Source organism: Lutjanus erythropterus, chromosome 2 (assembly GCF_056507025.1).
Source record: "Lutjanus erythropterus isolate fLutEry1 chromosome 2, fLutEry1.hap2, whole genome shotgun sequence".
In the NCBI taxonomy this organism is placed as follows: Eukaryota; Metazoa; Chordata; class Actinopteri; order Lutjaniformes; family Lutjanidae; genus Lutjanus; species Lutjanus erythropterus.
In genome coordinates this window covers 45180848-45206975 of record NC_139318.1, presented here as the reverse complement: position 1 = coordinate 45206975, position 26128 = coordinate 45180848, and the positions used below count along the sequence as shown (strand labels likewise).

Below are 26128 nucleotides of genomic sequence, written 5' to 3'. Positions count from 1 at the left end.
TCCACTACTGACTTTTCTGGAATATAATTAAACTAGATGGAACTCAGCTTGGGCCAAAAAAGCAGCGTCTCGTTCCAGAAATCATGACCTGGTTTCTCAAAATAATCCATGCAGCTTTACTGTGAGCCGTTTCATGTGGGCACAACTTTCTTTCTTCTATAAAGGAGGATTTCTTCCATGATAATCAACAGGTGACGGTCTGAGTGATCCACATGTGCAGAGTCACATCTGGTCATTAATTTGAAAATTTGTTCGTTTTCTGAGAAACTAATTGAAGAATTCTGATCTTAAACAGGGGGCAGAATTATTTCTATTGTTTCGACATCCAGGGAGGAAGTTCCTAAAAGCTCATGGAAATATGCAGTGATAAGCCGTGTGTGCATGTGTGTGTGTGTGTGTGTGTGTGTCGGCAGCAGGAAAAGGACAGTTTCAAATTCCGACCATGTGGGACAGTTTTTACCCGCCACATTTTTTTGTATGACTCACTCAGAGCGTAACAAAGAAGGACACTAATGGGTAAATAAGCAGTCAGTGGTGTGGTGAGGGTGTTGGATGCGAACATAAACTATTTGTAGAAGGAAACCAAAGCTAAACTAAACATAATCAAATCAACAAATTTGAGGTGGCTGCCTGAAAGATGCCAGCCTTCCAGGATGGAGAGAGAGCCGTCCTGGATTCAACAAAGCTGTTTAAAGGCCGGGCTCAGGTGGAGGCAATTCCCCCAGCGGGGAGGGAGGGGCGAGAAACCAGGGAGAAGCTGCAAAAGAAAAACAAAGGCAGGAACACAGGAACCCCAGGCCTGTGCTGGTCACAATGGCAAAGCTGAAGCAGTGCTTACAGACAGGAAACACTTCTGAGTCTTGAGAACAGATAGAGACAGTTGGGTTTGTTATAATTTGCATGTGTATGCTGTATGTACACTGTGTGTGTGTGTGTGTGTGTGTGTGAGAACTGGCTTTGTGGCCGACAGAGACACTTCCTGTCTCTTAGAGGTTAGACTGTCGTTCTGCAGAGTTCATCCTCAGTGTGTCTGCTGACACGGCTGCAGTAAATTAGATTTCACTTATTTCCACCTGGACCGGTGAGTTATTCTTCTGTTTGTTTTACTTTCCTAATTTTCTCCTGTAGAACAGTGGAACTCAAACAGCCGAGGACTTTGAGAAAACAACTAAAAGTACAGTTTCATTTTAATGACTGCAAACTGAAACTAGAAAATTACTGTGGCATCCGGAGTAACAGTATTATGTAAATGACTGATGATGTGAACCAAACGTCCACAACTCAATTTTAGAACGTAATGTTGCTTTGAAATTTATACTGTCAGTGACAGAAAGAGGAGCAGAACATTTTGATGTGTAATATATGAAGAATTTAGAGTCCTGGCAGTTAAAGTGTGATTTTCTTTGATGAAAAAACACACAAGAAGAAATGAAAAAATAAAATAAATCAGTGATTTAATTTGAAAAAATATAATTTTCAGTGGCTAACACCAAGTAATTAAAGTGCAGTCTGGAGAAATTCTGTCAAATCATTCTTAAAGATGTCGCGTTCATAATAATGATGATAAAACAAAAACATAATGTCTCCGGAGGCAGAGATATAAAAATGTGTTAAGACGCATGTTCAATAAACTGTGATCTTCTCCAGCAGAAGTTAAACATTTGAGTTAAATGTTTTAAAGTCTGAATGAAGTTTCTGCACGTCAGTGTTGAAACAGTGCAAGAGACATTCTTCTTCATGATACTTCCTGTCATTATACAGCATATATTACTAAACGTTTTCTCCTCTGTGCTGCGTACTTTCACAGGTCTGAACTAGATTATAATGTAGAGGCTGTGTTGCAAAACACGTAGGAAGAATGCTGACATTTTTGCTTTCAGCAAACTCAACCACAGTCTCTTCACCCTGGTCCTATTTTTTTTTCTTCACAGTTCATTTCTTTAATTTCCCACACTTCATTTACCTCAGTTTCTTCTTTTTCTCTGCATCTGTTCCCCTTTTTGTTCCTCCACAGCGCGAGCAGCATGTCTCTGATATTCACCCTCTAAAACACTGTTAATCATCTGAAGTCACAATGAAGATCGCAGCCTTCAACGCCAAGAACCTGGGCTGGAAGAAAGTCACGGACAAGACTGTGGTCCACTATCTCACCAAGGTAACGCCCTGATAATAAGTTTATCTACTGGACGGCAGCGATAACAGCACACATACAATATGTGTAGGATGCATGTGACACATGTCACACTGACTGTGTTTCGTCCAGATCGTGTCTCAGTACAGTGTGGTGGTGATACTGGAGGTGATGGATAAGAGCGGTAAGGCCATGGAGAAGTTACTTCAAGAACTCAACCACACCAGGTCAGTTCTCTGCGCCGCAAAACATGTTAGAAAGAACATTTTTTAAAATATATTTCCACATTTCCTACAATTTGATTATTAACTCAACGATATTAGAATGAAGCTCCAAAGCATTTTAAAAGTGCAGCTAATTTGTTAGTAAAAGAAATAAGTGCACAGAAAGGAGAAGTTTTTTTTTAACTAACTTGCATATAAAAAAGCAGTCAGGTGACCATAAACATGCACTGCAAACTTGACACCAGAAGCAAAGGGACGGACGGTCTGTAAAGTGAATTCCCTTATGGTGACCATGGTAAACATTATACCTGCTTAACATTAGCATGTTAGCAGCTTCACAGAGCTGCTGGCATGTGACAAAATACTGATGTCATGAGGCTCTGCTGCTAGAGCTGCAAAACAAAGTTATCTGAGACACACGTGAACTTTCATAAAACTTCACAGCAGTCTCCTTTTGTGTTGTTTCTGTTTCCTTCAGCTCCAACCGAAAACGTCCCTACTCCATGATCGCCAGCAGCCTGCTGGGACGAGACACCTACAAGGAGCAGTTTGTTTGTTTCTACAGGTAGGAGAGGCCAGTTTCACCTCACAGTGACATCACAGTCTGTGGGTGTTACGCACAGTTTGTGGTGCACGTAACACAGTCAGCAGAGTTGTCTGCTGCATGCAGAAGATTAGGTGCTATAATGGCAGAAACACTGAAGGGAAGGTGACGGCACCTGCAGTTTTTATTCCATCACACAAGCAAAATTGACCAGTCATAGCAATCCCCCATGCAAACATCATACATGCACGTCCCAATGAACCGACTCAATGCTTTGTTTTATCATTCACTATTTTTTTGGCATTTGTATTGTTTGTATTTTTGTCACAGGCACTGACAAGTGACGAGTGAGTGCGGTTTTGTTCTCCCTGGAGCAAACTGCATTTGATTTTAATGAAATGAGAAAAAAAAAAACAACTTTAGACTTTCCTTTGCAATTTTCTCTTGCTCCTGCAATTTTTATTGCAACAAACCTGCAGGAAAACAATTTGCATCTCAATTTTTTCAGAAAAGCTGCTGTGAAATCCATCCTTTTAGGCTGCAACAAACCCCAAAAACAGCCTGCTAAAAGTCCTGGAAGGACTGATATGTGTGTGTGTTTACTGTCTGTGTCTCAGAGGGGATGAGGTGATGCTGGAAGCTTGTCACCAGTATGAAGATAATCAAGCTGGAGATGTGGACGCCTTCGCCAGAGAGCCCTTCATCCTGCGCTTCAGCTGTCCAACCACAGGTCTATGCTGGATCCTCCTCTTGCACAATGTAGTGTGATGTATATCCGCCTCTGTCACTTTGTGTCCGGTGTCTCTTTTTTTCCACTCAGTGCTGTGAAGAGCTGCCTAAAATGAAAGTGAGAGACGTAGACCGTACACTGAAAGCAAATATACATGTTCGCTGCTGTTTGTGTTAAACTACAAAGTCATTCCAGGTATTTGTCAGCTGTTTTAAGCTGTGAGAGGGAGAGAGATGCAGACACTTTTCACAGCGCTGACACAGAGCTGTGTGCACTGAACAAACACAGGGGAAGCAACGACCCGGTTATCAGGAACACATAAAGCATCACGCCACACTGTGCACGTGGAGAATTATTTATGTTCTATGATTGTTTTTCTGTCTGAATGAGTCCGCATGTGTTTAAGTTTCCACATACTGCACCTCTGTATTCCAGTTGTGAAAGACCTGGTTCTGATCCCAGTCCACACCAAGCCGGAGGACTCGCAGAAGGAGCTGGACGAGCTGCACGACGTGGTCGATGCCGTCAGGAAGAAGTGGAGGACTGATGTAGGTCTGATAGTTTGATTCTTACAGAAAGTGGCTTTTGAATTAAATTTGTGAGGATGAAACCAGTTTGTTGCCTTTTTAACTCACAGAGGAGCAGTTTTCTCAGCCGTTGCACCATTTTTATGATACATTTTCCTGAAATTTCAAAGCAGTTTTGGAAGCAAATGTTAACTGATAAACAGACACGTTTTTATCTCCTGACTTCAACACAACAGCAAATATTGTTTTAATGTTGATATTGATGTTATTCTGGGTGAGCCACATTTACAATTAACTATTTTTGTATTAATTAACCTTAGTAACCATGAGAAAGAGGTGTTTTCTTTCTTTACTGCTGATGTTTGACCTCTGGAAACTGTTCTGCTCTCTGACAGTTCAGCCATAAATTTTGTCACTTTATGGTTTTATATTTGCATGATTAAATATGTCAATCTGGTGTGATAAAAAAGAGTGTTCACTTTGCTGGACACTTTCATTTAATTTGTCTATAACTTTAAAGCTAAAGGCACATAATAATGCACCAAATGAATCAAGAATGTGACTGAGTTAAATTTTGTTTTGTTTTCGTTCATTTTAGCTGCAGTCTGTTATTTTATATCTTCAAATATCCAAGTTTGGCTTGAACACATACTGTGTTCTTCTGTCTTAACCACTAATGACTTTGATTGTGTTTTTATTTATTTTGCAGAAAATTATGATTTTGGGAGACTTTAATGCAGATGGACGTTATCTCTCCAAGAAGAAGAAGGAAAAGATCCGCATCTACTCTGCTCCTTACCATTGGCTGATCGATGATGATGTGGACACGACGTCCAGTAACTGTAATGACCACACCTACGACAGGTATGACACGTCTCAGTGCTGATTTTTGCTTAATTAGATGTTTTTAAAGACCGTGATGCGGATCCGCCCTCAGGATCGTGGTGTATGGACAGACCATGCTGGACGCCATCGTCCCCGGCTCAGCCAAGTCCTTCAACTTCCAGAGAGAGTTCAAGCTGACTGATGAGGAGGTAAAGACTGCCTCGTGTTTGCGTTGTTCAGCACAGCTTCAGACCTCTTCATCACTGACACGTCACTGACTTTATTTGCTTTCCAAGACTCTAAGCATCAGTGACCACTACCCTGTGGAGGTGGAGCTGAGGACCAATCAGAAACACCAAGCACCAAGACAGAGGACATCAGCTGTGCCCCGATCAACAAGGACAACGTCCACCAAAGGACAAACTCAGAAGAAAGGTACCTTTAGTTTTACTCACATCAGTGACACATACTGTGTTTACTGTATTTCCTGTTTTACTTTCTTCTTGAACCACTTTGCACGCAGGTAGAACTCTTTAATCAAACTGCATTTTAATTTGATTTAACTTCTTTCAACAAATATTTTCTTAAATATAATAAATCTGGCTAAAATCCAGTTAGATCCTATTCATTTCCATTTAATCAATCAGAAATCTGTAATATATTTACTGCAATAAATCCTCAAATTACCGCAATATGTCATCAAAAGTTTAGGAAACACGTTAAAGGGATAGTTCACCCAAAAAGGAAAATTCAGTCATTTTCTACTACTGATTGAATGTCAGGTTTAGTTTTTTAGTCCACAAAAACACTTCTGGAGTTTAACAGGAAACAGTGTCACACCACACACACACACACACAGTTCAGACAGTGTGCACATGCATGTGAACGTGTCTCCAAGATAAAGACCTATGGTGAAGATTCAGGCTAAAATCATGGTGGAAATGACGTCTTTCAAGTCAGCTTGGCATGTCGGGGCTTTAGGAGACTTGGATTACACCAGATGAGCAGTATGGAGAAATTTAATGTTTTATTTTTGGTTGTTCTTTACATTTGGAACATTTTTGGGTGAACTGTCCCTTTCAGTTGAAGTATTAGCTTCTCTGACATCAGCACTGCAGCTGCAGCTACTTTATATACAGTTAGTTTAGTCCAGTGGAGTAATTTGACCTCTTTGGGCCTCAAACAGTTATTTAAAGGAAGTTTAGGAGTCAGATGTCTCTGTAAAGAACCTGCTGGAACCAGACACTCCTTTTTAACAGGGGAACACAAGACAAAATCACCAAACTGATCTGCTTTTATGTGAAATCTAATCTGAAAAATAACTAAAACTGTTAAATAAATGTAGTTGAAATGTCAGATTTAAACTTGACTGATTTGATTTATAAATGAAACACTAACAGGACCACAGAAGAAGAGGAAGGCGGAGCGGGCAGGATTACAAACGCACAATAAGAAGATGACAAGAAAAAGGAAGAGAGGACGGACATCAGACACACCAGCCAAGAGAAGACGTTTGGACAAATGATGAACAAACAGGCTTTAAAAGTCTTTCATCAATTAATAATAAAAGAATAAAGTGTCATCAGAACTGATTCAAACATGTGATGTGGATTGTTTGTGTCTGCCATTGTTCACCACAGCAGGTAGTTTTACTCTGATACCTGTGAGTCCAAACGGTCTCTGTTCTGAACGCACTTTATTGACTTAGTCAACCAGGACAAAAACTCCAACATCCACATGAATCGACTGCAGCAACGATACTTTAATAAACATTAACAGATTACAAAGAATCAGAAGAAGTGTGTTTTTGTGTGGTTTATGACCTCATGTCAGAGTCCTGCACCAGGTCGGGTTCCTGCGAGTACCTGACAGGTGACCCGCGAAATGTTGTGTAACGGGTAGAAAATACATTAATATAAATTCATGTGAGCGGTCATGGGTACAAATTAAATAATTATGGCTGGGCAGCAGAAGAGAACCAGAATATACAATGACAATACATTAATGTGTTTTTTCCCAGGCAAAATCAAAAATGAAAATGATTTATTTATTTTTAACATTTTGTTCACTAATGTGGTAAAATCAAGCCTCATCAGCCAGCAAAATATTACAAGTAACATAATAAATATTATTATCATTTTCATCATTATTAATCTTTATTATTGTTATTTATTTTTATCTATTTACTTTTTTCTCTTAAATACTGTTTCATTACCAGAATCATTATATTTTTTATCATCTCTGTTATTATCATTGTTTTTATTATTATTCCTGTTAATACTGCCATCATCATTTCTATTATTAGTAGTAGTATTATATTATATTAAATATTTCATTTCTGTGAAACTCTCACTAAGCAAACAAACAGTTAAATTTGATCTACAGCTGGTGTGTTGAAAAAAAGACAAAAAAATGTAAAATCACATCACAAAAAACAGAAACATAAAGACACACAGCAACACTCAGAGATAACTCGAGGGTCGGTTCTGGATGACAGATTTGTGGGTGCGGGCGGGGACGGGAAGGCTTCAAACCTGGACCCGTGCAAAACTCTGACGTCATGTCCCCCTCAGACATCAGTGTCCTTGTATGCAGGTTCTGTGGGTTCTGTTCAGAGTCAGTTTAAAATGACATGCAGCTTGGTGTTCTCATACTTATTACTGCTGTGCTGCATCATGCAGTGTAAAATAGCCTTTAGGCAACAGCCTGCTACATAATATTGGCAATGAATCAGTATTTTGAAATGAATCACAGCCTGCGCTCCACGCAAGAGAACAACAGTCAACAGAGGAGGTGTGGCAAAGCTCTGCCTCACAACTCACCTGAGAAAAACCGGGAAAAAGTTGATTTTTCTGCATTGCAGAGAGACGCACGGACTGAAAGGAGAGAAGGAGAGAAAGAGTGAAGACACGAGAGAAAAGTGGGAAACTACAACACTGCTGCTTCAACCTGCTGATACACACTGAAGGTGAGTTTGACTGAAAACACGACTCAAAGTGAAAGTAAATTTCAGTGAAGTTAGTAGAGGAGGGAGGGGAGCCGTGACTGACTGTACTTTCTGTCTGCTGTGTTTTCAGCTTCACTCACAGACAAAATGTCTTCAAGATTAGAGGAGGGTCTCTGCTGTCCAGTCTGTCAAGAGATCTTCAGAGATCCTGTTCTTCTGTCATGTAGCCACAGCTTCTGTAAAGACTGTCTGCAGAACTGGTGGAGAGTGAAACAAACACATGAGTGTCCAGTTTGTAAAACAGTTTCGTCAAAGAGACATCCACCTCGTAACCTGGCATTAAAGAACCTGTGTGAGACCTTCTTGTTGGAGAGAGATCAGAGAGATTCAGAGGATTTCTGCAGTCTGCACTCTGAGAAACTCAAACTCTTCTGTCTGGACCATCAGCAGCCAGTGTGTCTCGTCTGCAGAGATTCACAAAAACACACCAACCACAGATTCAGACCCATCGATGAAGCTGCAGAACAACACAAGAAGAACCTTCAGGAAACTCTGGAGCCTTTAAAGAAGAAGTTAAATGATTTTGAACAAGTTAAAGTGAAGTTTGATCAAACAGCAAAACACATTAAGATCCAGGTCAGACACACAGAGAGGGAGATTAAGGATCAGTTTAAGAAGTTTCACCAGTTTCTAAATGAGGAAGAGGAGGCCAGGCTGGCTGCACTGAGGGAGGAAGAGGAGCAGAAGAGTCAGATGATGAAGGAGAAGATGGAGGCTCTGAGCAGAGAGATAGCAGCTCTTTCAGACACAATCAGAGACACAGAGGAGCAGCTGAGAGCTGAAGACGTCTCATTCCTGCACAAATACAAGGCTGCAGTGGAAAGAGTCCAGCAGCGCCTCCTGCTGGAGGATCCACAGCTGCACTCAGGAGCTCTGATAGACCAGGCCAAACATCTGGGCAACCTGACCTTCAACATCTGGAACAAGATGAAGGACATGGTCTCCTACACTCCTGTCATTCTGGACCCAAACACTGCTTATCCAGAACTCCTCCTGTCTGAAGATCTGACCAGTGTGAGAGGACTACAGAAACAGCAGCTTCCTGATAATCCAGAGAGATTTGATAAACACGTCTCTGTTCTGGGTTCTGAAGGTTTTAACTCAGGGACTCACAGCTGGGATGTGGAGGTTGGAGACAGTGCAAGCTGGTGTCTGGGTGTGTTAGCAGAGTCTGTTCAGAGGAAGAGAGACATACAGTCTGGATTATGGGTAATAATGTTCCATAAAGGTAATTACTCAGCACGTTGTCGATCAGCTCCATCTACTGTTCTCCAAGTGCAGAAGAAACTCCAGAGGATCAGAGTGAATCTGGACTGGAACAGAGGAAAGTTGTCGTTCTCTGATCCTGACATTAACACACACATACACACTTTCACACACACTTTCACTGAGAGGATGTTTCTATACATTCTCACTGTGGATAAACTGAAGATATTACCACTGAAGGTCTGTGTGACAGTGGAACAGAGAAGTTAGAGATAAAGAGGACGATTATATTCATGATGTTATTTTTAAAGGTCCAGTGTGCATTTAGGGGGTCTATTTACAGAATATGGCAGATATGGAATTTCATATTTTTAAAGGGAAACTTTTAAAGTGGATTTCCAGTCAGTCTTAATGTTGTCAGTTGAAGCAATAAATTCCTCAGCATTTACTGACTAGAAAAGTTGAGTTCTTCTGCTACAGAATCTGTTGTTCTTCTTTGTATTTTTGTCACTTAATGTCATGTTGGGGTCAAATAGCTGTGGGCGAGGGCAGTGTTTCTCAAACTTTTTTTTTCTGGGGACCCACTTTTTAAAAAGCCATCGTGACCCAGTTCACAGGAGGCCACTTCAATAAATCTTGGGAAGAGTTCATCTGTGCATAAATGAACATTGCTGACCATTTTTATTGCTATTTCAGTACACATGTACAATACAGATATTAAATACTTTATAAATGAGGAATAAATGCATTGACGCTGAATTAACAGGCCATCTCATTGTTTTTATTTTCTGTCATCAAGAAAACAAACATTTAAACAAAAGTTGAGAAACTCAAGATTCTAAGTGAACTTACCGTGATAGATTTTTGAGTTTTGAGCCCAACTCAAACACTGAAGTTTTAAAGTAAACTAAAAAAAAAAAAAAATTTTACCTACCTATAATATTGTGTTGAGATAATTTACTTTTCTAAACTTGAATCTTTGAATTTTAGAAACTTGTATTTCAAAAATAGTGAGTTGTGAACCTGATCTTGTCATCAGTTGGGTGCTTGAAAAGTAAATGATTTTAATTGAAAAGACTAAAATATTAACCATTATTCACTTCAAGTTTTCTCAATAATTTTTGAAATACATTTTTTTTAGGTTTCTAAAACTCTAAGGTTCAAGGTTATCTAAAGCTGAAATGTAAATTATCTTTACAAAATAATATTTAGTAAAAACCTTTTCAAAACCTTTGTTGGGATCGAAATTCAAAAATCTACTGAAGTAAGTTAACTTGAAATTTGGAGTTTTCTCAACTTTTTTGTTTTTACAAAATAAGAGATTTCAGCAAAATAAGAGCATAGGTGAAATTAAGAAACTCCCCCTCATCAATAAAACATACATATTTTATAAAGCATTACAAAAGGTGTACTGCAGACATAAATCTTAAATTTGCAGATTTTCCTCTTTTCCTCCATATTTTTTTGGTGACTCAAATAAAATCTCTTGTGACTCACCGGTGGGTCACAACTCAGACTCTGGGAATGACTGGGCTCAGGTGGTTATAACATGGCAAGATGGTCACAGGAATCACAATCTTGACTGAACTACATCCTGGTTTTTAAACTAAACAACATAGAGTATCCACAAGTACCCAACAGAAGACCTGCAAAAACAGTGTGTAAAAAATCAACTTATTTAAATTCACGGGTGTCGGTCTGGGTAAAAATTAAATAATTGCGTGAAGGCAGCAGGCAAAACCCGTAATCCACACATACAATACAATGATATGTGTTTTCCCCGGCAAAATCAAAAATGAAAATGATTGCACAGTATTTTTAACATTTTTATTGACTAATGTAGGAATATCAGGCTTTTCTTGGGAAAGATGGCAACACAACTTTTGAATAACATTGTTAGTGGCTTTGCTGCTTGTAAAATGTTTCAAAAAGTATTAGACTTTGACAGCTGTAAGCCAGGCTTGTCGTCACCATTTAAGAAAAAAAGGTGAAAAAAGTTAATTGCCAAAATTAAAGCAAAAACCAAAAATTAATCTTAAAAAAAAAAAAAAAAAACAATAGAAAGAGAGAAATATTAAATTAGAGGAAAATGTCACTGGTGTGGGTGCAGTAATAATATGGATCAATAATGAAACATGCCTGACAGTGAAACTTATTTATTTTCACTAGATTTGAGTTGAAGCCTCGATGTTAATTTAAGCCTTTGTTGCAGAAAGTGATGAATCTATTTGGTTGAATGTCACTTTGGATGTTTTGCTTTCATCTTAAGAAATATCTGTTTGGTGCACAGCTTTAAAAAGAATAACTTTTGCCTCTGGTCTGGTTTTATTGCAGCAGGTAACAATCAAGGAAACTTCTGCACCAACCTGGTGATTTGTGGAAAGATTGTAATGTTAATATTATTAATGTTTATAAGTTAGACATGCAAATGGTAACATTAGAAGAGTCAAACATAAAAAATGATCAATTTCTTACACTTTTGCTCTCAATTTTGGAAAAGGTAAAATGTTAAATGAAATACTGAAATGTAAAATGTTTCTCATTTCTCACAACAGTCTTAACTTTCTCTAAGCTGCAAGAGCAACTGTCACAACTGTTTTATGGAACATCACAACCTTATTTTATGTTTGAAAAAGGTAGTAACTCACCCAAAACATTTAATTCCTGTTTCAAAAGCTAATTTTTGTGTCAGTGACTTGGACGATGGCACCAAAATGAAAAGCTGTTTGATCGATGTACAACATCAGACAGAGAGTCGGGAACATAAAGAGAAAGCAGGTCAGCATCATCGGTGACATCCTCTCCAGCATGGTACCTCGAACCAGGAGGAGGAACACAGTCCTACCCCGGGGGGCAGCGAGGACGATGATGAGGCATGACGAGCCTCAAACTTGTCCATCCTCTCAGATAATGCTTGGAGAGCAGGAAGCAGCTGCAGTTGTGGATCAGAGCTGCTGGAGTAGCAGGGGGCGACTGCTTCTTAAGCTCCTCCTCACGGCTTGATCTGTGAGGGGAAACAAGCAGATATAACAGTTCAAATGACAATAAATACATTAAATAATGTCATCAGAAAGTAACATAAGTGAGTGGACGAGGGGAGGAAAATATAAGTTTAGAAACAAATAAATACATACATAAATACCTGAACATAAATAATAATAAATTAAGAGAAAAGGAAAGAAAATAATCTTTCCTGCTGTGACAGACTCATTTAAGTTAAATCTGAGTAAATATTGATTAACAGACATGTCTTTCTTATTAGTTACAAATTCGAGAAACATAAAATAACACTCAGCTTCATTTTGAAAGAACTTAAAGTCTGTGGTTGAATGAAGGAATTTAACTTTATAAATATGAAACTTCCCTAATAAAATAAAATCAAGAGGTTATCAATAGTGTATAAGTTGATGTTCTTACATTCAAAACTAGTAATAATGTCTTTCCTCTCAGTGATTATCACATGTGTTGTTTTAAAAAATATAAAATTCTCAAGATCTTTCCAGAATCTAACAGTCAGAGCAACGAAATACAATAGTGAGTTATAGTTTATTGTTCAGTTTTGCACAAAGGACAGTTAACAAAAAATGATGTGCTGCATGTTGTGTTAAATATCCTTTAGTCAACAACCTGCTGCAGACTATCAGCAACAAATCAGTAGTTTGGAATAAAACACATCCTGTGTTTCATGTCAGAGAACAACAGTCAGCAGAGGAGGAGTGACAAAGCATCACTAGTCACATGACTCACCTGAGAGAAACCAGGAAACAGTTTGTTCTTCTTCACTACAGAGAGACACAGACTGAAAAACAGTCGATCAGATTCACCTTCAGATCAAACTAACTTCTTCCTCTGAGTGAGTTCAGCTACAGGAGAGAAAAGAGGGAAACTACAACACTGCTGCTTCAACCTGCTGATACACACTGAAGGTGAGTTTGACTAAAAACACGACTCAAAGTGAAAGTAAATTTCAGTGAAGTTAGTAGAGGAGGGAGGGGAGCCGTGACTGACTGTACTTTCTGTCTGCTGTGTTTTCAGCTTCACTCACAGACAAAATGGCTTCAAGATTAGAGGAGGATCTCTGCTGTCCAGTCTGTCAAGAGATCTTCAGAGATCCTGTTCTTCTGTCATGTAGCCACAGCTTCTGTAAAGACTGTCTGCAGAACTGGTGGAGAGAGAAACGAACACATGAGTGTCCAGTTTGTAAGAGAAAATCTTCAAAGGATGTACCACCTTTAAGCCTGGTGTTAAAGAACCTGTGTGAGACCTTCTTGTTGGAGAGAGATCAGAGAGATTCAGAGGATCTCTGCAGTCTGCACTCTGAGAAACTCAAACTCTTCTGTCTGGACCATCAGCAGCCAGTGTGTCTCGTCTGCAGAGATTCAGAAAAACACACCAACCACAGATTCAGACCCATCGATGAAGCTGCAGAACAACACAAGAAGAAACTTCAGGAAACTCTGGAGCCTTTAAGGGAGAAATTAAATGATTTTGAACAAGTTAAAGTGAAGTTTGATCAAACAGCAGAACACATTAAGATCCAGGTCAGACACACAGAGAGGGAGATTAAGGATCAGTTTAAGAAGCTTCACCAGTTTCTAAATGAGGAAGAGGAGGCCAGGCTGGCTGCACTGAGGGAGGAAGAGGAGCAGAAGAGTCAGATGATGAAGGAGAAGATGGAGGCTCTGAGCAGAGAGATAGCAGCTCTTTCAGACACAATCAGAGACACAGAGGAGCAGCTGAGAGCTGAAGACGTCTCATTCCTGCACAAATACAAGGCTGCAGTGGAAAGAGTCCAGCAGCGCCTCCTGCTGGAGGATCCACAGCTGCACTCAGGAGCTCTGATAGACCAGGCCAAACATCTGGGCAACCTGACCTTCAACATCTGGAACAAGATGAAGGACATGGTCTCCTACACTCCTGTCATTCTGGACCCAAACACTGCTGGTTCAGACCTCCTCCTGTCTGAAGATCTGACCAGTGTGAGAGTTGGGGCAATAACGAAGCTTCCTGATAATCCAGAGAGGTTTGATTCTTCCTGCTCTGTTCTGGGTTCTGAGGGCTTTAACTCAGGGACTCACAGCTGGGATGTGGAGGTTGGAGACAATCCAATCTGGAGTCTAGGTGTGTCTGCAGAGTCTGTTCAAAAGAAGGGACTCATACAGTCTGGATTATGGGAAATAATGTTCCTTGATGGTAATTACTCAGCAGGGTCAGGACCTGGTTCATCTATTGTTCTCCAAGTGCAGAAGAAACTCCAGAGGATCAGAGTGAATCTGGACTGGAACAGAGGAAAGTTGTCGTTCTCTGATCTTGATACTAACACACACATACACACCTTCACACACACTTTCACTGAGAGGATGTTTCCATACATTTACACATGGGATAAACTGAAGATATTACCACTGAAGGTCTGTGTGACAGTGGAACAGAGAAGTTAGAGATAAAGAGGATGATTATATTCATGATGAATATATGTATATACAGTGTACTGTATATATAAGTATATACAATGTACTGTATATATAAGTATATATATTTATATTTAACATTCTTCAATTTTCATGCTGTTTTGTCTATTTTGTTACAGCTGTGTTTACATGATTTATTGGCAAACAACAATAAATGAAAATAAAACAAACACATCCCAGTGTCACGTGTTAATTTTTAATTAAAACAAAGGTTTAAATTAGAGAACAGAATGATGAACAAAAATACTAAGAAAAATTAAAAGGAGTTAATAAATAAATAAGTGAAAGACAAAAGGTCAAAGGTCAGGGAGGGGAGCGTCGGTCCCGTGAGTGCTTACGAACATGCTTATGACCAGGCCAATCTGGGGAGTGGCCCCTCTCCCTGCCACACTCAGACACCGAGTTGCGAACCCTGGTAGCACGGCGGCGGCGTTCCTCCCTGGACAGGTCACACGCAGCACTGCAGGGATTATCCACATCTTCCCTTAAGTGGGCAGTCCCCAAGTATGATGCCTATCATGGGGGTCCGTTGCTGACTGACAAATGTGAAGCCATGATGCCCCTGACAAAGCAGGATGAGGCTGCAACACACCCAACTGACTGCAAACAGCAGCAAGGGGAAAAACAAGCCACACAAAGAATATTGGCCGGTACCAGTATGCAAACGTACCTGGCAGGCCCAATACTGAACCCCATCAACTGCAAACACTGATACAGGGTACAATATAGGGCTAAAATACTTACCAAACACAACAATGAATTCACTATGTTTCACAGTTGGAAAAACCTGAAAGACAAACGAACAAACAAAACTCACTACAAACACTGTGGTCACTGTATGCCAGCATGCTAGCTTTAGGCTAACAAAGGCTACAGCACACTAGTAGCACAACACGATCATGCAGCAACTTAATGCAATAAAAAGCAGCAAGCAATAAAACCACACAATTCACAAGGACACAAGGCACCTGCACCACCCGAGTGATGAATTGAAATATGTTTTTTAAAGGTAAATCCATCTCCTACCTGTACCTGGTCTCTGAGGCAAGAAAGGCAAAGAGGATGAGCCGGAAGTGTGGGAGGCTCCGCCTCCTTGGGTCATGGGCATGACTTTATTTACATAAGTTCTTGAGAGTAGGAGTAACAAAGGTTATCATTCTATTTAGACCGTAGGGATGGTCTGAGTGAGGTCGACACAGATCAAGTCAAGAAGTCATTCATATAAAAACAATTCCTGAGTGAGTCTGAGAGAGAAAAGAGAGAAAAGTGTAAAAACTACAACATCACTGCTTCACCCTGCTGATACACACTGAATATGAGTTTGACTGAAAACACGATTCAAAGTGAAAGTAAATGTTGGTGAAGTTAGTAGAGGAGGGAGGAGAGAGATAGACTCCACACTGATCAAGTAATATATGTACAAACAAGAAGATATAACACTTCAAATGACAATAAATACATTAAATAATGTCATCAGAAAGTAATATAAGTGAGTGGACAAGGGGAGGAAAATATAAGTAAACAAACAAATAAATACACACATAAATACCTGAACATAAACAATAATAAATTAAAAAGAAAAAAAATCTTTCCTGCTGTAACAGACTCATTTAAGTAAAATCTGAGTACATTTTGATTAACAGACATGTCTTTCGTATTAGTTACAAATTCAAGAAACATAAAATAACACTCAGCTATATTTTGAAAGAACTTAAAGTCTGTGGTTGAATGAAGGAATTTAACTTTATAAACATGAAACTTCCATAATAAAATAAAATCAAGAGGTTATCAATAGTGTATAAGTTGATGTTCTTACATTCAAAACAAGTTATAATGTCTTTCCCCTCAGTGATTATCACATGTTGTTTTAAAAAATATAAAATTCTCAAGATCTTTCCAGAATCTAACAGTCAGAGCAACAAAAAAATAGTGAGTTATAGTTTATTGTTAAGTTTTGCAAAAACTACAGTTAACACAACATGTAGTGTTAAATTTCCTTTAGTCAACAACCTGCTGCAGACTATCAGCAATGAATCAGTGCTTTGAATAAAACACACCCTGTGTTTCATGTCAGAGAACAACAATCAGCAGAGGAGGCTGGACAAAGCTCCACTAGTCACATGACTCACCCGAAAGAAAACTGAAAACAGTTTGTTCTTCTTCACGACAGAGAGACGCACAGACTGAAAAACAGTCGATCAGATTCACCTTCAGATCAAACTAACTTCTTCCTCTGAGTGAGTTCAGCTACAGGAGAGAAAAGTGGGAAACTACAGCACTGCTGCTTCAACCTGCTGATACACACTGAAGGTGAGTTTGACTAAAAACACGACTCAAAGTGAAAGTAGATTTCAGTGAAGTTAGTAGAGGAGGGAGGGGAGTCGTGACTGACTGTACTTTCTGTCTGCTGTGTTTTCAGCTTCACTCACAGACAAAATGGCTTCAAGATTAGAGGAGGATCTCTGCTGTCCAGTCTGTCAAGAGATCTTCAGAGATCCTGTTCTTCTGTCATGTAGCCACAGCTTCTGTAAAGACTGTCTGCAGCACTGGTGGACACGGAAACGAACACGTGAGTGTCCAGTTTGTAAGATAGTTTCTCCAAAGAGACATCCACCTCGTAACCTGGTGTTAAAGAACCTGTGTGAGACCTTCTTGTTGGAGAGAGATCAGAGAGATTCAGAGGATTTCTGCAGTCTGCACTCTGAGAAACTCAAACTCTTCTGTCTGGACCATCAGCAGCCAGTGTGTCTCGTCTGCAGAGATTCAGAAAAACACACCAACCACAGATTCAGACCCATCGATGAAGCTGCAGAGCAACACAAGAAGAACCTTCAGGAAACTCTGGAGCCTTTAAAGGAGAAATTGAAGTATTTTGAACAAGTTAAAGTGAAGTTTGATCAAACAGCAGAACACATTAAGATCCAGGTCGGACACACAGAGAGGGAGATTAAGGATCAGTTTAAGAAGCTTCACCAGTTTCTAAATGAGGAAGAGGAGGCCAGGCTGGCTGCACTGAGGGAGGAAGAGGAGCAGAAGAGTCAGATGATGAAGGAGAAGATGGAGGCTCTGAGCAGAGAGATAGCAGCTCTTTCAGACACAATCAGAGACACAGAGGAGCAGCTGAGAGCTGAAGACGTCTCATTCCTGCACAAATACAAGGCTGCAGTGGAAAGAGTCCAGCAGCGCCTCCTGCTGGAGGATCCACAGCTGCACTCAGGAGCTCTGATAGACCAGGCCAAACATCTGGGCAACCTGACCTTCAACATCTGGAACAAGATGAAGGACATGGTCTCCTACACTCCTGTCATTCTGGACCCAAACACTGCTTATCCAGGAGTTATCCTGTCTGAAGATCTGACCAGTGTGAGAGGACTATGGATACAGCAGCTTCCTGATAATCCAGAGAGGTTTGATAAACACATCTCTGTTCTGGGTTCTGAAGGTTTTAACTCAGGGACTCACAGCTGGGATGTGGAGGTTGGAGACAGTAGACTCTGGAGTCTGGGTGTGTCAGCAGAATCCGTTCAGAGGAAGGGAAACATACAGTCTGAATTATCTGTAATATTCTTTGAAGGTAAATACTCAGCAGGGTCATTACCTGGTTCATCTATTGTTCTCCAAGTGCAGAAGAAGCTTCAGAGGATCAGAGTGAATCTGGACTGGAACAGAGGAAAGTTGTCGTTCTCTGATCTTGATACTAACACACACATACACACCTTCACACACACTTTCACTGAGAGGATGTTTCCATACATTCTCATTCTGGGTAAACTGAAGATATTACCACTGAAGGTCTGTGTGACAGTGGAACAGAGAAGTTAGAGATAAGGACGATTATATTCATGATGTATATATGTATATAAAATGTACAGTATATTGTGGTGTCTGAAGTTCTACTTTATATGATTTTGTTTTGATAAGAGGGAAGAGACCTTTAGTTCAACTCTCAGTGGAATGTTAAGAGTGTCGTATCTCTTGGTTTTTGTGAGGCCCTCTATATGTCTTGAGAAAGTGCAGTCTTCCCTTATGTCATAACTTATGCGGGAGGCTCCCTTGAGGCGTACCATATGTGTGAGGTTGTCTTTGTGAAACAAATGACACCCAAATGTATATAAGCCAAGTTACATGACCTGTGGGTAGAGAGATTCATATTGGCTTCATATCCTCTCACAGGCAAACCATGGTGCCTGACGATGCTGAACTTTTTTTTTTGGAATAAACTTTTTATTATATAATCAAGGCGGTGTCAGCGGACGTTTTTTTCATCATCCACACTTCAGCAATGTTAAGAAACAACAATATATTAGTATATGTATATTTAACATTCTTAAACTGAGATGAACTTGATAGTGTATTGTGAGAGAGACTGTAGTATAAATAGAAAGAGAGAAATATTAAGACAGAAGAAAATGTCATTGGTTTGGGTGCAGTAATAATATGGATCAATAATGAGACATGAGAGTGAAACTTTATCACAAAATATTTTCAGTAGGTTTGAACTGAAGTCTTAATGTTAATTCAAGCTCAACAATTCCAGCAACTGGGGCGAGCTCCAAAACTTTATTCCACTCTTTATGTTTCGTTAGAAAATTCCTTCATTGTAAATATGTAAAGAAGTCTGTTTTAGGAAGCCTGTGTTCCTCCTCTAACTGTTCAAATGACTTCAGGCTGCCGTCCTTACAGAGTTGGTGGAGATTAGTGAGTCCATGTTCTGCACATTTTCTAAACCCTGCATCTATATGTGAGGGTGTAAAATCCTTTATATATCTAATGTTGGTTAGTGCTGATGTTGCTTTAATAAATCCAAATGATAGTTTAGTTTTACTCAAAACAGGATTAAATCATAAGTTTCCCTTTTGTCTTTTAATTTAGAATTTAACTTTAAGTACATAAAGCCCTGAGGTTACATCATCCGCCTCACTAGGTGGCGGCATGTACTTTGGTTTGTAAACCACCATTCAAATCAGAGAAGAAGAAAACGAAGAAAAAGAGGGAAAACGTGCAGCTGAGAAAGAAAAGAGAGAAAAGTGTAAAAACTACAACATCACTGCTTCACCCTGCTGATACACACTGAATATGAGTTTGACTGAAAACACGATTCAAAGTGAAAGTAAATGTTGGTGAAGTTAGTAGAGGAGGGAGGAGAGAGATAGACTCCACACTGATCAAGTAATATATGTACAAACAAGAAGATATAACACTTCAAATGACAATAAATACATTAAATAATGCGGATGAACTGAAAATATTACCACTGAAGGTCTGTGTGACAGTGGAACAGAGAGGTTAGAGATAAAGAGGAAGATTATATTCATGATGTATATATGTATATAAAATGTACAGTATATATAAGTATATATATGTATATTTAACATTCTTAAACTGAGATGAACTTGATATTGTATTGTGTGGTTTATGCTATAATTTTTAAAATACAACATTTGGAGGTTTCTAAAATTCAAATATTTAAATTTATCTAAAGAAAAAAAGTAAATTATCTCAACAAAAGATTAGTAGTTGGTAAAACTTTTTCAAAACTGAAGAATTTGACTTTGACAAAACTTATGTACTATGTCTGTAGTATGTTGGCTTAAAATTTTGAGTGATCTCAACTTTTTCATAGACCTACAACAATGAAACAAGAAAAAAAAAATCTGAAATATAATGTTATTCATTTCCATATAATTTTTTTGCCAAAGTCACAGGGAGCCACTGGAGAGGAGCTAAAGACCCGCATGGGCCTCCGGAGCCTCAGGTTGCAGAACCCTGGTCTCGATATTTTTAGTGTGGCAAGAAGAATTTTGGAGATATCAGCCATAACGGGACTGTCTGACAATCAGCTTGTGGAGCTCAAAGTACCCACAAAATCCAACATATGTTAATAAAAAAGTCAAAAATCTGTGTCAGAGGTTTAAACTGTGGAAGATATAGAACACATTATTGAGCACCGTCAAAGATATAATTCAGAGAGGGAAACATTAAGAAATATAGTCTAGTAGATTATTACATCACATTTTGGGTTTGTAAATAACCTGAATGCTGTTGTGTATTTACTTGCTGATTGTTGTTGGTTCTTATGTTTATTACTGTCTTAAATAATGAAAACCAATAAATAAAATTTCAACAGAATATAATACACGAGACAGGGCAGAAATGGAGTTTAAAATCACTACTGAGCAGCACAGGACAAGACTACAGGAAATCAGCCACAACTTTGGGACAGGGTGAGATTTGTTGTTGTTGTTGTTTATTTTTGTTTTGCTTGTTCGTTTTTTATAGATCAATCAGTATTCAGGTGATTTAATGTCACACACACTCCGGCCGACATAATGGGTGGCGGTATGCACCTTTAGCTGTATGTAGTCCGCTAATAAACACGAAGAAGAAGCAGCAGAAGAAGAAGAAGAAACAAGAGAAGAAGAAGAAACAGAAGAAGAAGAACCCATTTCATGTTTGTCAAAACACAGGATTTGATCATAAAAGATGATTTTTCTTTTTTCCTTTAATTTAGAAAGTAACTTGAAGTACGTAAATCCCTGCGGTTACACCTTCCGGGCCAGTAGGTGGCGGTATGAACGTTGGTACCGACATTAAATTCACAGAAGAAGAACACGAAGCAGCAGTAGAAGAAGAAGAAGACGAAACAGAAGCGGGAGAACTGGCGGACATTCACATCAAAACAACTTGTTCCTGGTGAGTTTAGCTTCAGAGTGAGAAAGAAAAGAGAGAAAAGTGTAAAAACTACAACATTACTGCTGCTTCACCCCGCGGACAGTCCACACTGAAAGTGAGTCTGACTAAAAAACGATTCAAACTGGAAGTAAATGTTGAAGTTAGAGGGGGGAGGGAGTCGTTTTTATTGATTTATTGATGAAGAATATATGTACAAAGAAGCAGACGTAACAGTTCAGTTGACAATAAATGAATTAAGTAATGTTATCAGAAAGTAATATAAGTGAGTGGACAATATAAGTAAACCTAAATACATACATAAATACCTGTGTAGCGTACCAGTCGAAATGAGTTGTAGCCAGGACTGATGGTCTAATGTCTTTTAATAATAATTTTCTTCATAGACCAACGTAAGAGCTGAACAGAAGTTAAGCACAAGACAAAAGTACATTAGCTTGCTTAACAGATAATACAATACTCTTTTAAAAATATGAAGTAATGAATTCATAAGTTAAACTTAGAATGTTTAAACACAAATAAAAGTAATAAGCTTACCTTGTTGCCACTCTCGACTGGAGCTAATCTGCTTTTAACAGCTTACTCTCGTTTTAAGTTTAAAACCTTTTCCTTCCATGCTTGTTTGTCTGTCACTATTTACCGTCTTTTTTACTGTCGTAATGCTACGCGCATTCAGCGACCCTTCAAAATAAAACTTCCCCTTTCACCGGAAGTGGCAACATGAGTACAACAATACACTTCAAAATAAGATTCCAACTATTTTAACTATGATGAAATTAGGTCATTTACAACCTGAACATAAATAATGATAAAAGAAAAGAAAAAGAAATCTTTAATTTTGTGACAGACTCATTTAAGTAAACATCTTTGAGTAAATTCTGATTATTGACATGCCTTTCATATTACGTACAAATTCAAGAGATGTAAAATCGTTTTTAACTTCACACTTGGGGTTGAAATATGAAATTTCCCTGATAAAACAAAATCAAGAGGTCAACAATAGTGTATAACTTGTTATTGTTATAATGTTATAATGTCTTTCACCTTAATGATTATCGCATGTGTTGTTTTTTTATATAAGATCTTTCTAGAATCTAACACAGTAAGAGCAACAATAAAATCAGTGAGTTACAGTTTCTTGTTCAGTTTTGCAGTAAAGTAGTTATCAATAATATCTAAAAATCTGACCATATACACATTAGTTGGATATACTATTTGTAATATTTTACCATGTAATTTTTTAATTTTGTTTAAGAGAATGAAAGAAAATCTAAAAGGAACGAGACAAACTTTACACCAATTGAGAACTTTCCACCTGGGATTATTTTTATATCTCTCTAGAAACATTTTCTAATATCACTGTTGGTTCATTTGTTACTCATAATATCAAAAGTCTGACTGTATTTCCTGTCTGCTGTGTTTTCAGCTTCACTCACAGACAAAATGGCGTCCAGACTAGAGGAGGATCTCTGCTGTCCAGTCTGTCATGAGATCTTCAGAGATCCTGTTGTTCTGTCATGTAGCCACAGCTTGTGTAAAGACTGTCTGCAGAACTGGTGGACACGGAAACAAACACGCGAGTGTCCAGTTTGCAAAACGGTTTCTTCGAAAAAGGAGCCACCTGTTAGTCTGGTGTTAAAGAACCTGTGTGAGACCTTCTTGCTGGAGAGAGATCAGAGAGATTTGGAGCTCAATTCACAAAAACACACCAACCACAGATTCAGACCCATCGATGAAGCTGCAGAACAACACAAGAAGAAACTTCAGGAAACTCTGGAGCCTTTAAAGAAGAAGTTAAAGGATTTTGAACAAGTTAAAGTGAAGTTTGATCAAACAGCAGAACACATTAAGATCCAGGTCAGACACACAGAGAGGGAGATTAAGGATCAGTTTAAGAAGCTTCACCAGTTTCTAAATGAGGAAGAGGAGGCCAGGCTGGCTGCACTGAGGGAGGAAGAGGAGCAGAAGAGTCAGATGATGAAGGAGAAGATGGAGGCTCTGAGCAGAGAGATAGCAGCTCTTTCAGACACAATCAGAGACACAGAGGAGCAGCTGAGAGCTGAAGACGTCTCATTCCTGCACAAATACAAGGCTGCAGTGGAAAGAGTCCAGCAGCGCCTCCTGCTGGAGGATCCACAGCTGCACTCAGGAGCTCTGATAGACCAGGCCAAACATCTGGGCAACCTGACCTTCAACATCTGGAACAAGATGAAGGACATGGTCTCCTACACTCCTGTCATTCTGGACCCAAACACTGCTGATCCTGATCTTCACCCGTCTGAAGATCTGACCAGCACGAGAAAAGGAGAGAGGCAGCAGCTTCCTGATAATCCAGAGAGGTTTGATTCTTCCTGCTCTGTTCTGGGCTCTGAGGGCTTTAACTCAGGGACTCACAGCTGGGATGTGGAGGTTGGAGACAGTCCAAGCTGGTGTCTGGGTGTGTCTGCAGAGTCTGTTCAGAGGAAGGGACCCTTACTCTCGGGATTATGGGTAATAGGGTTCCATAAAGGTAAATACTCAGCACGTTGTCGACCAGCTCCATCTGTTGTTCTCCAAGTGCAGAGGAAACTCCAGAGGATCAGAGTGAATCTGGACTGGAACAGAGGACAGTTGTCGTTCTCTGATCCTGATACTAACACACACATACACACCTTCACACACACTTTCACTGAGAGGATGTTTCCATACATTTTCACTCTGGATAAACTGAAGATATTACCACTGAAGGTCTGTGTGACAGTGGAACAGAGAAGTTAGAGATAAAGTTTTTATTGTCATGGAGGTGGCTGTCTTTTCACAAGGCTATGTCATCATGGAAACTCATCTTGAGCACATAACTTAGTCCAGAGCATTTATGTTTACTAAACTGAGAGTGCTTTGAGTTCATTAATAGTTTTCTTGCTTTTTGAGTTTTTTTGCTTTTGATATTCTTCATAGCTCTACATAGTTGGTCCATTTTGTGCGGGATGATCCTTTTTATGGGAACACTGAACAAGAAAACCTGGTTGACAAAGCAAGTTGACAACCACTGTCATGATACCACAGTTACCTCTGACAGGGAGTCTCAGGTTTTGTTCAGCCTGCCGATGTTGATCTAACTTTGTTGTCCATCCCCCAGGAACCACTTTGTAGAACCTGATGTGAATCTGAATAAAGAAATCAGAATCAGTTCATCAGCGTCATTTATGAGTGGCTGGTTATTATTGAGATCCAACACAAATCACAAAAATACTTCAAGAGTGGTTTGCACTTCAGTAATTGATTATTAATTGACTATTACATTAATTGCCAACTACTTTGATAATTAATTATTCGTTTTGGGCTTTTTTGTGAAGAAAAAGTGTTCAATTTCTGTCTGATTTCAGCTTCTTCAGTGTGAATATTTTACATTTTCTGGCCTATTTTGTGCTCTCTGACAGTAAACTGAATGTGTATGTATGTACCTGTATATATTCTTGAGCTTTGATCAACATTTTATTTTAGCATTTTATCACATTTCATGGACCAAACAACTGTACGCCCTAAAACACTATATTAGGCTGAACAATTTCCCCATATTTTATATTGATGTAATCCAAAAGCAACGGAAATTAATCAAGTTACTTTACTTTGATTACGTTATTTTTTAACAGGTAATTAGTAACTATAATTCCCTCAAATCACAAGCGGACACAAGTGGCTTTTTTTTGCAACTGGTTGGTTCACTCGTTCCCAAATCCACCCTGAAAACTAAAGACATCAAGAAAATAAAAGTTCGAGTTGGATAAATTAAACAGAAAAAATAACATTTTACAAAAGCAAAACACAAATAAATAAAACAAATACCTCGTTCACTGCGTGCTGCTGTAAGAGAGAAATACAGGTGACTGTATTTACCTGCAGCCAACTGTCCACCTGGTAGTTCACCCCTGTTGCACAACAGCCCCACCAACGCAACTTCAAAATAAAAGTATTGGTACTTGGCAAAATAAAATGATAATTAAAGGAAAAATTTAAATGAAGGTAATTCTCAAAATGATACTTAATAAGAAAAGTAAACAAATTATATACACTATAATGTCAACAATAACAGAAACTATCGGAATACAACCAACCCTGCCAAGGAAGCCAAAACACCATGACTCATTGTCAGCTCTCCTGGGGAAACAGCAGGCAAGATATGCTGTGACATTATTACGTTTTTAAAAGAAACTGATTTATTGAAAATTATTTAGAGTTATCTCTCTTTCATTTTTCTGTTTGTTTGCTTTTTCTTTCTGCACAATTTCCTGTTCCACACTCCAGTCCAGGTAGGGCGGTAGAACACATCTAAGCTGGTTTGCTAGCGGCCAGAAAACACCAAAGAAGAAGAAGAATTTAACCGTTATAACATTTACTCCTCCCACAAGATCATTAATTGCTTGTTACGACTCCTAAACAGACTCTTACTCGAACATTTAGTATTATTTTGAACTCTAATTAACGTGAAACGGGTAACTAAAAAGAGTTATTCCAGTCCTGAATAGAAATTTCAAAGATGGACGCCACAGCTGTAGGTGTTGTCAGAGAAAACAGTGTTTTAGTTTAGCGTGTTTCCTTAATTTCGGATATTAATTTTATGATAAATTGCAATAAATATATCAGAGTTTTCTCCTTTGATGAGTAGAACTTAATATCTGACGAACACTCCGGAGCAGAAGGGGGCGATAATACATCTGTTATACTGGTTAACAACCGCCGCTAGCAACCAAAGAGGAGAAGAAGAAGAAGACGAAGAAGAAGAAGAAGAAGAAG

At 38.9% G+C, this 26128-nt stretch overlaps 5 protein-coding genes and 1 long non-coding RNA gene across 6 annotated transcripts; 5 read left to right on the top strand and 1 right to left on the bottom strand.

Moving 5' to 3' along the window:
* Window positions 1–562: 562 nt before the first annotated feature.
* On the top strand, window positions 563–6780 carry LOC146332271 (deoxyribonuclease-1-like). The gene is made up of 10 exons (XM_084741064.1): window positions 563–1081; window positions 2015–2155; window positions 2264–2358; window positions 2834–2920; window positions 3517–3629; window positions 4065–4177; window positions 4866–5020; window positions 5094–5190; window positions 5278–5416; window positions 6382–6780. Exons 2-10 carry the CDS (start codon window positions 2075–2077, stop codon window positions 6504–6506), a joined length of 1005 nt encoding a protein of 334 aa, XP_084597190.1. The 5' UTR covers window positions 563–1081; window positions 2015–2074; the 3' UTR covers window positions 6507–6780.
* A 1031-nt stretch (window positions 6781–7811) lies between these two features.
* LOC146332270 (zinc-binding protein A33-like) lies at window positions 7812–9782 on the top strand. Its single transcript, XM_084741008.1, has 2 exons — window positions 7812–7949; window positions 8059–9782. The coding sequence occupies exon 2, from the start codon at window positions 8076–8078 to the stop codon at window positions 9462–9464; it is 1389 nt and encodes a 462-aa protein (XP_084597134.1). The 5' UTR covers window positions 7812–7949; window positions 8059–8075; the 3' UTR covers window positions 9465–9782.
* Window positions 9783–12145: 2363 nt separating this feature from the next.
* Window positions 12146–22139, bottom strand: LOC146332267 (uncharacterized). Its single transcript, XR_014772177.1, has 3 exons — window positions 21893–22139; window positions 21664–21754; window positions 12146–12198 (listed from the first exon to the last, which is right to left on the bottom strand). It is a non-coding gene; the product is annotated as an uncharacterized LOC146332267 (long non-coding RNA).
* On the top strand, window positions 12952–14835 carry LOC146332269 (nuclear factor 7, brain-like). Its single transcript, XM_084740996.1, has 2 exons — window positions 12952–13120; window positions 13230–14835. The coding sequence occupies exon 2, from the start codon at window positions 13247–13249 to the stop codon at window positions 14633–14635; it is 1389 nt and encodes a 462-aa protein (XP_084597122.1). The 5' UTR covers window positions 12952–13120; window positions 13230–13246; the 3' UTR covers window positions 14636–14835.
* LOC146332268 (zinc-binding protein A33-like) lies at window positions 17102–18839 on the top strand. Its single transcript, XM_084741020.1, has one exon. It carries the CDS (start codon window positions 17102–17104, stop codon window positions 18485–18487), a length of 1386 nt encoding a protein of 461 aa, XP_084597146.1. The 3' UTR covers window positions 18488–18839.
* LOC146332266 (nuclear factor 7, ovary-like) lies at window positions 20883–24523 on the top strand. Its single transcript, XM_084741034.1, has 2 exons — window positions 20883–21452; window positions 22782–24523. Exon 2 carries the CDS (start codon window positions 22799–22801, stop codon window positions 24110–24112), a length of 1314 nt encoding a protein of 437 aa, XP_084597160.1. The 5' UTR covers window positions 20883–21452; window positions 22782–22798; the 3' UTR covers window positions 24113–24523.
* Window positions 24524–26128: the final 1605 nt, after the last annotated feature.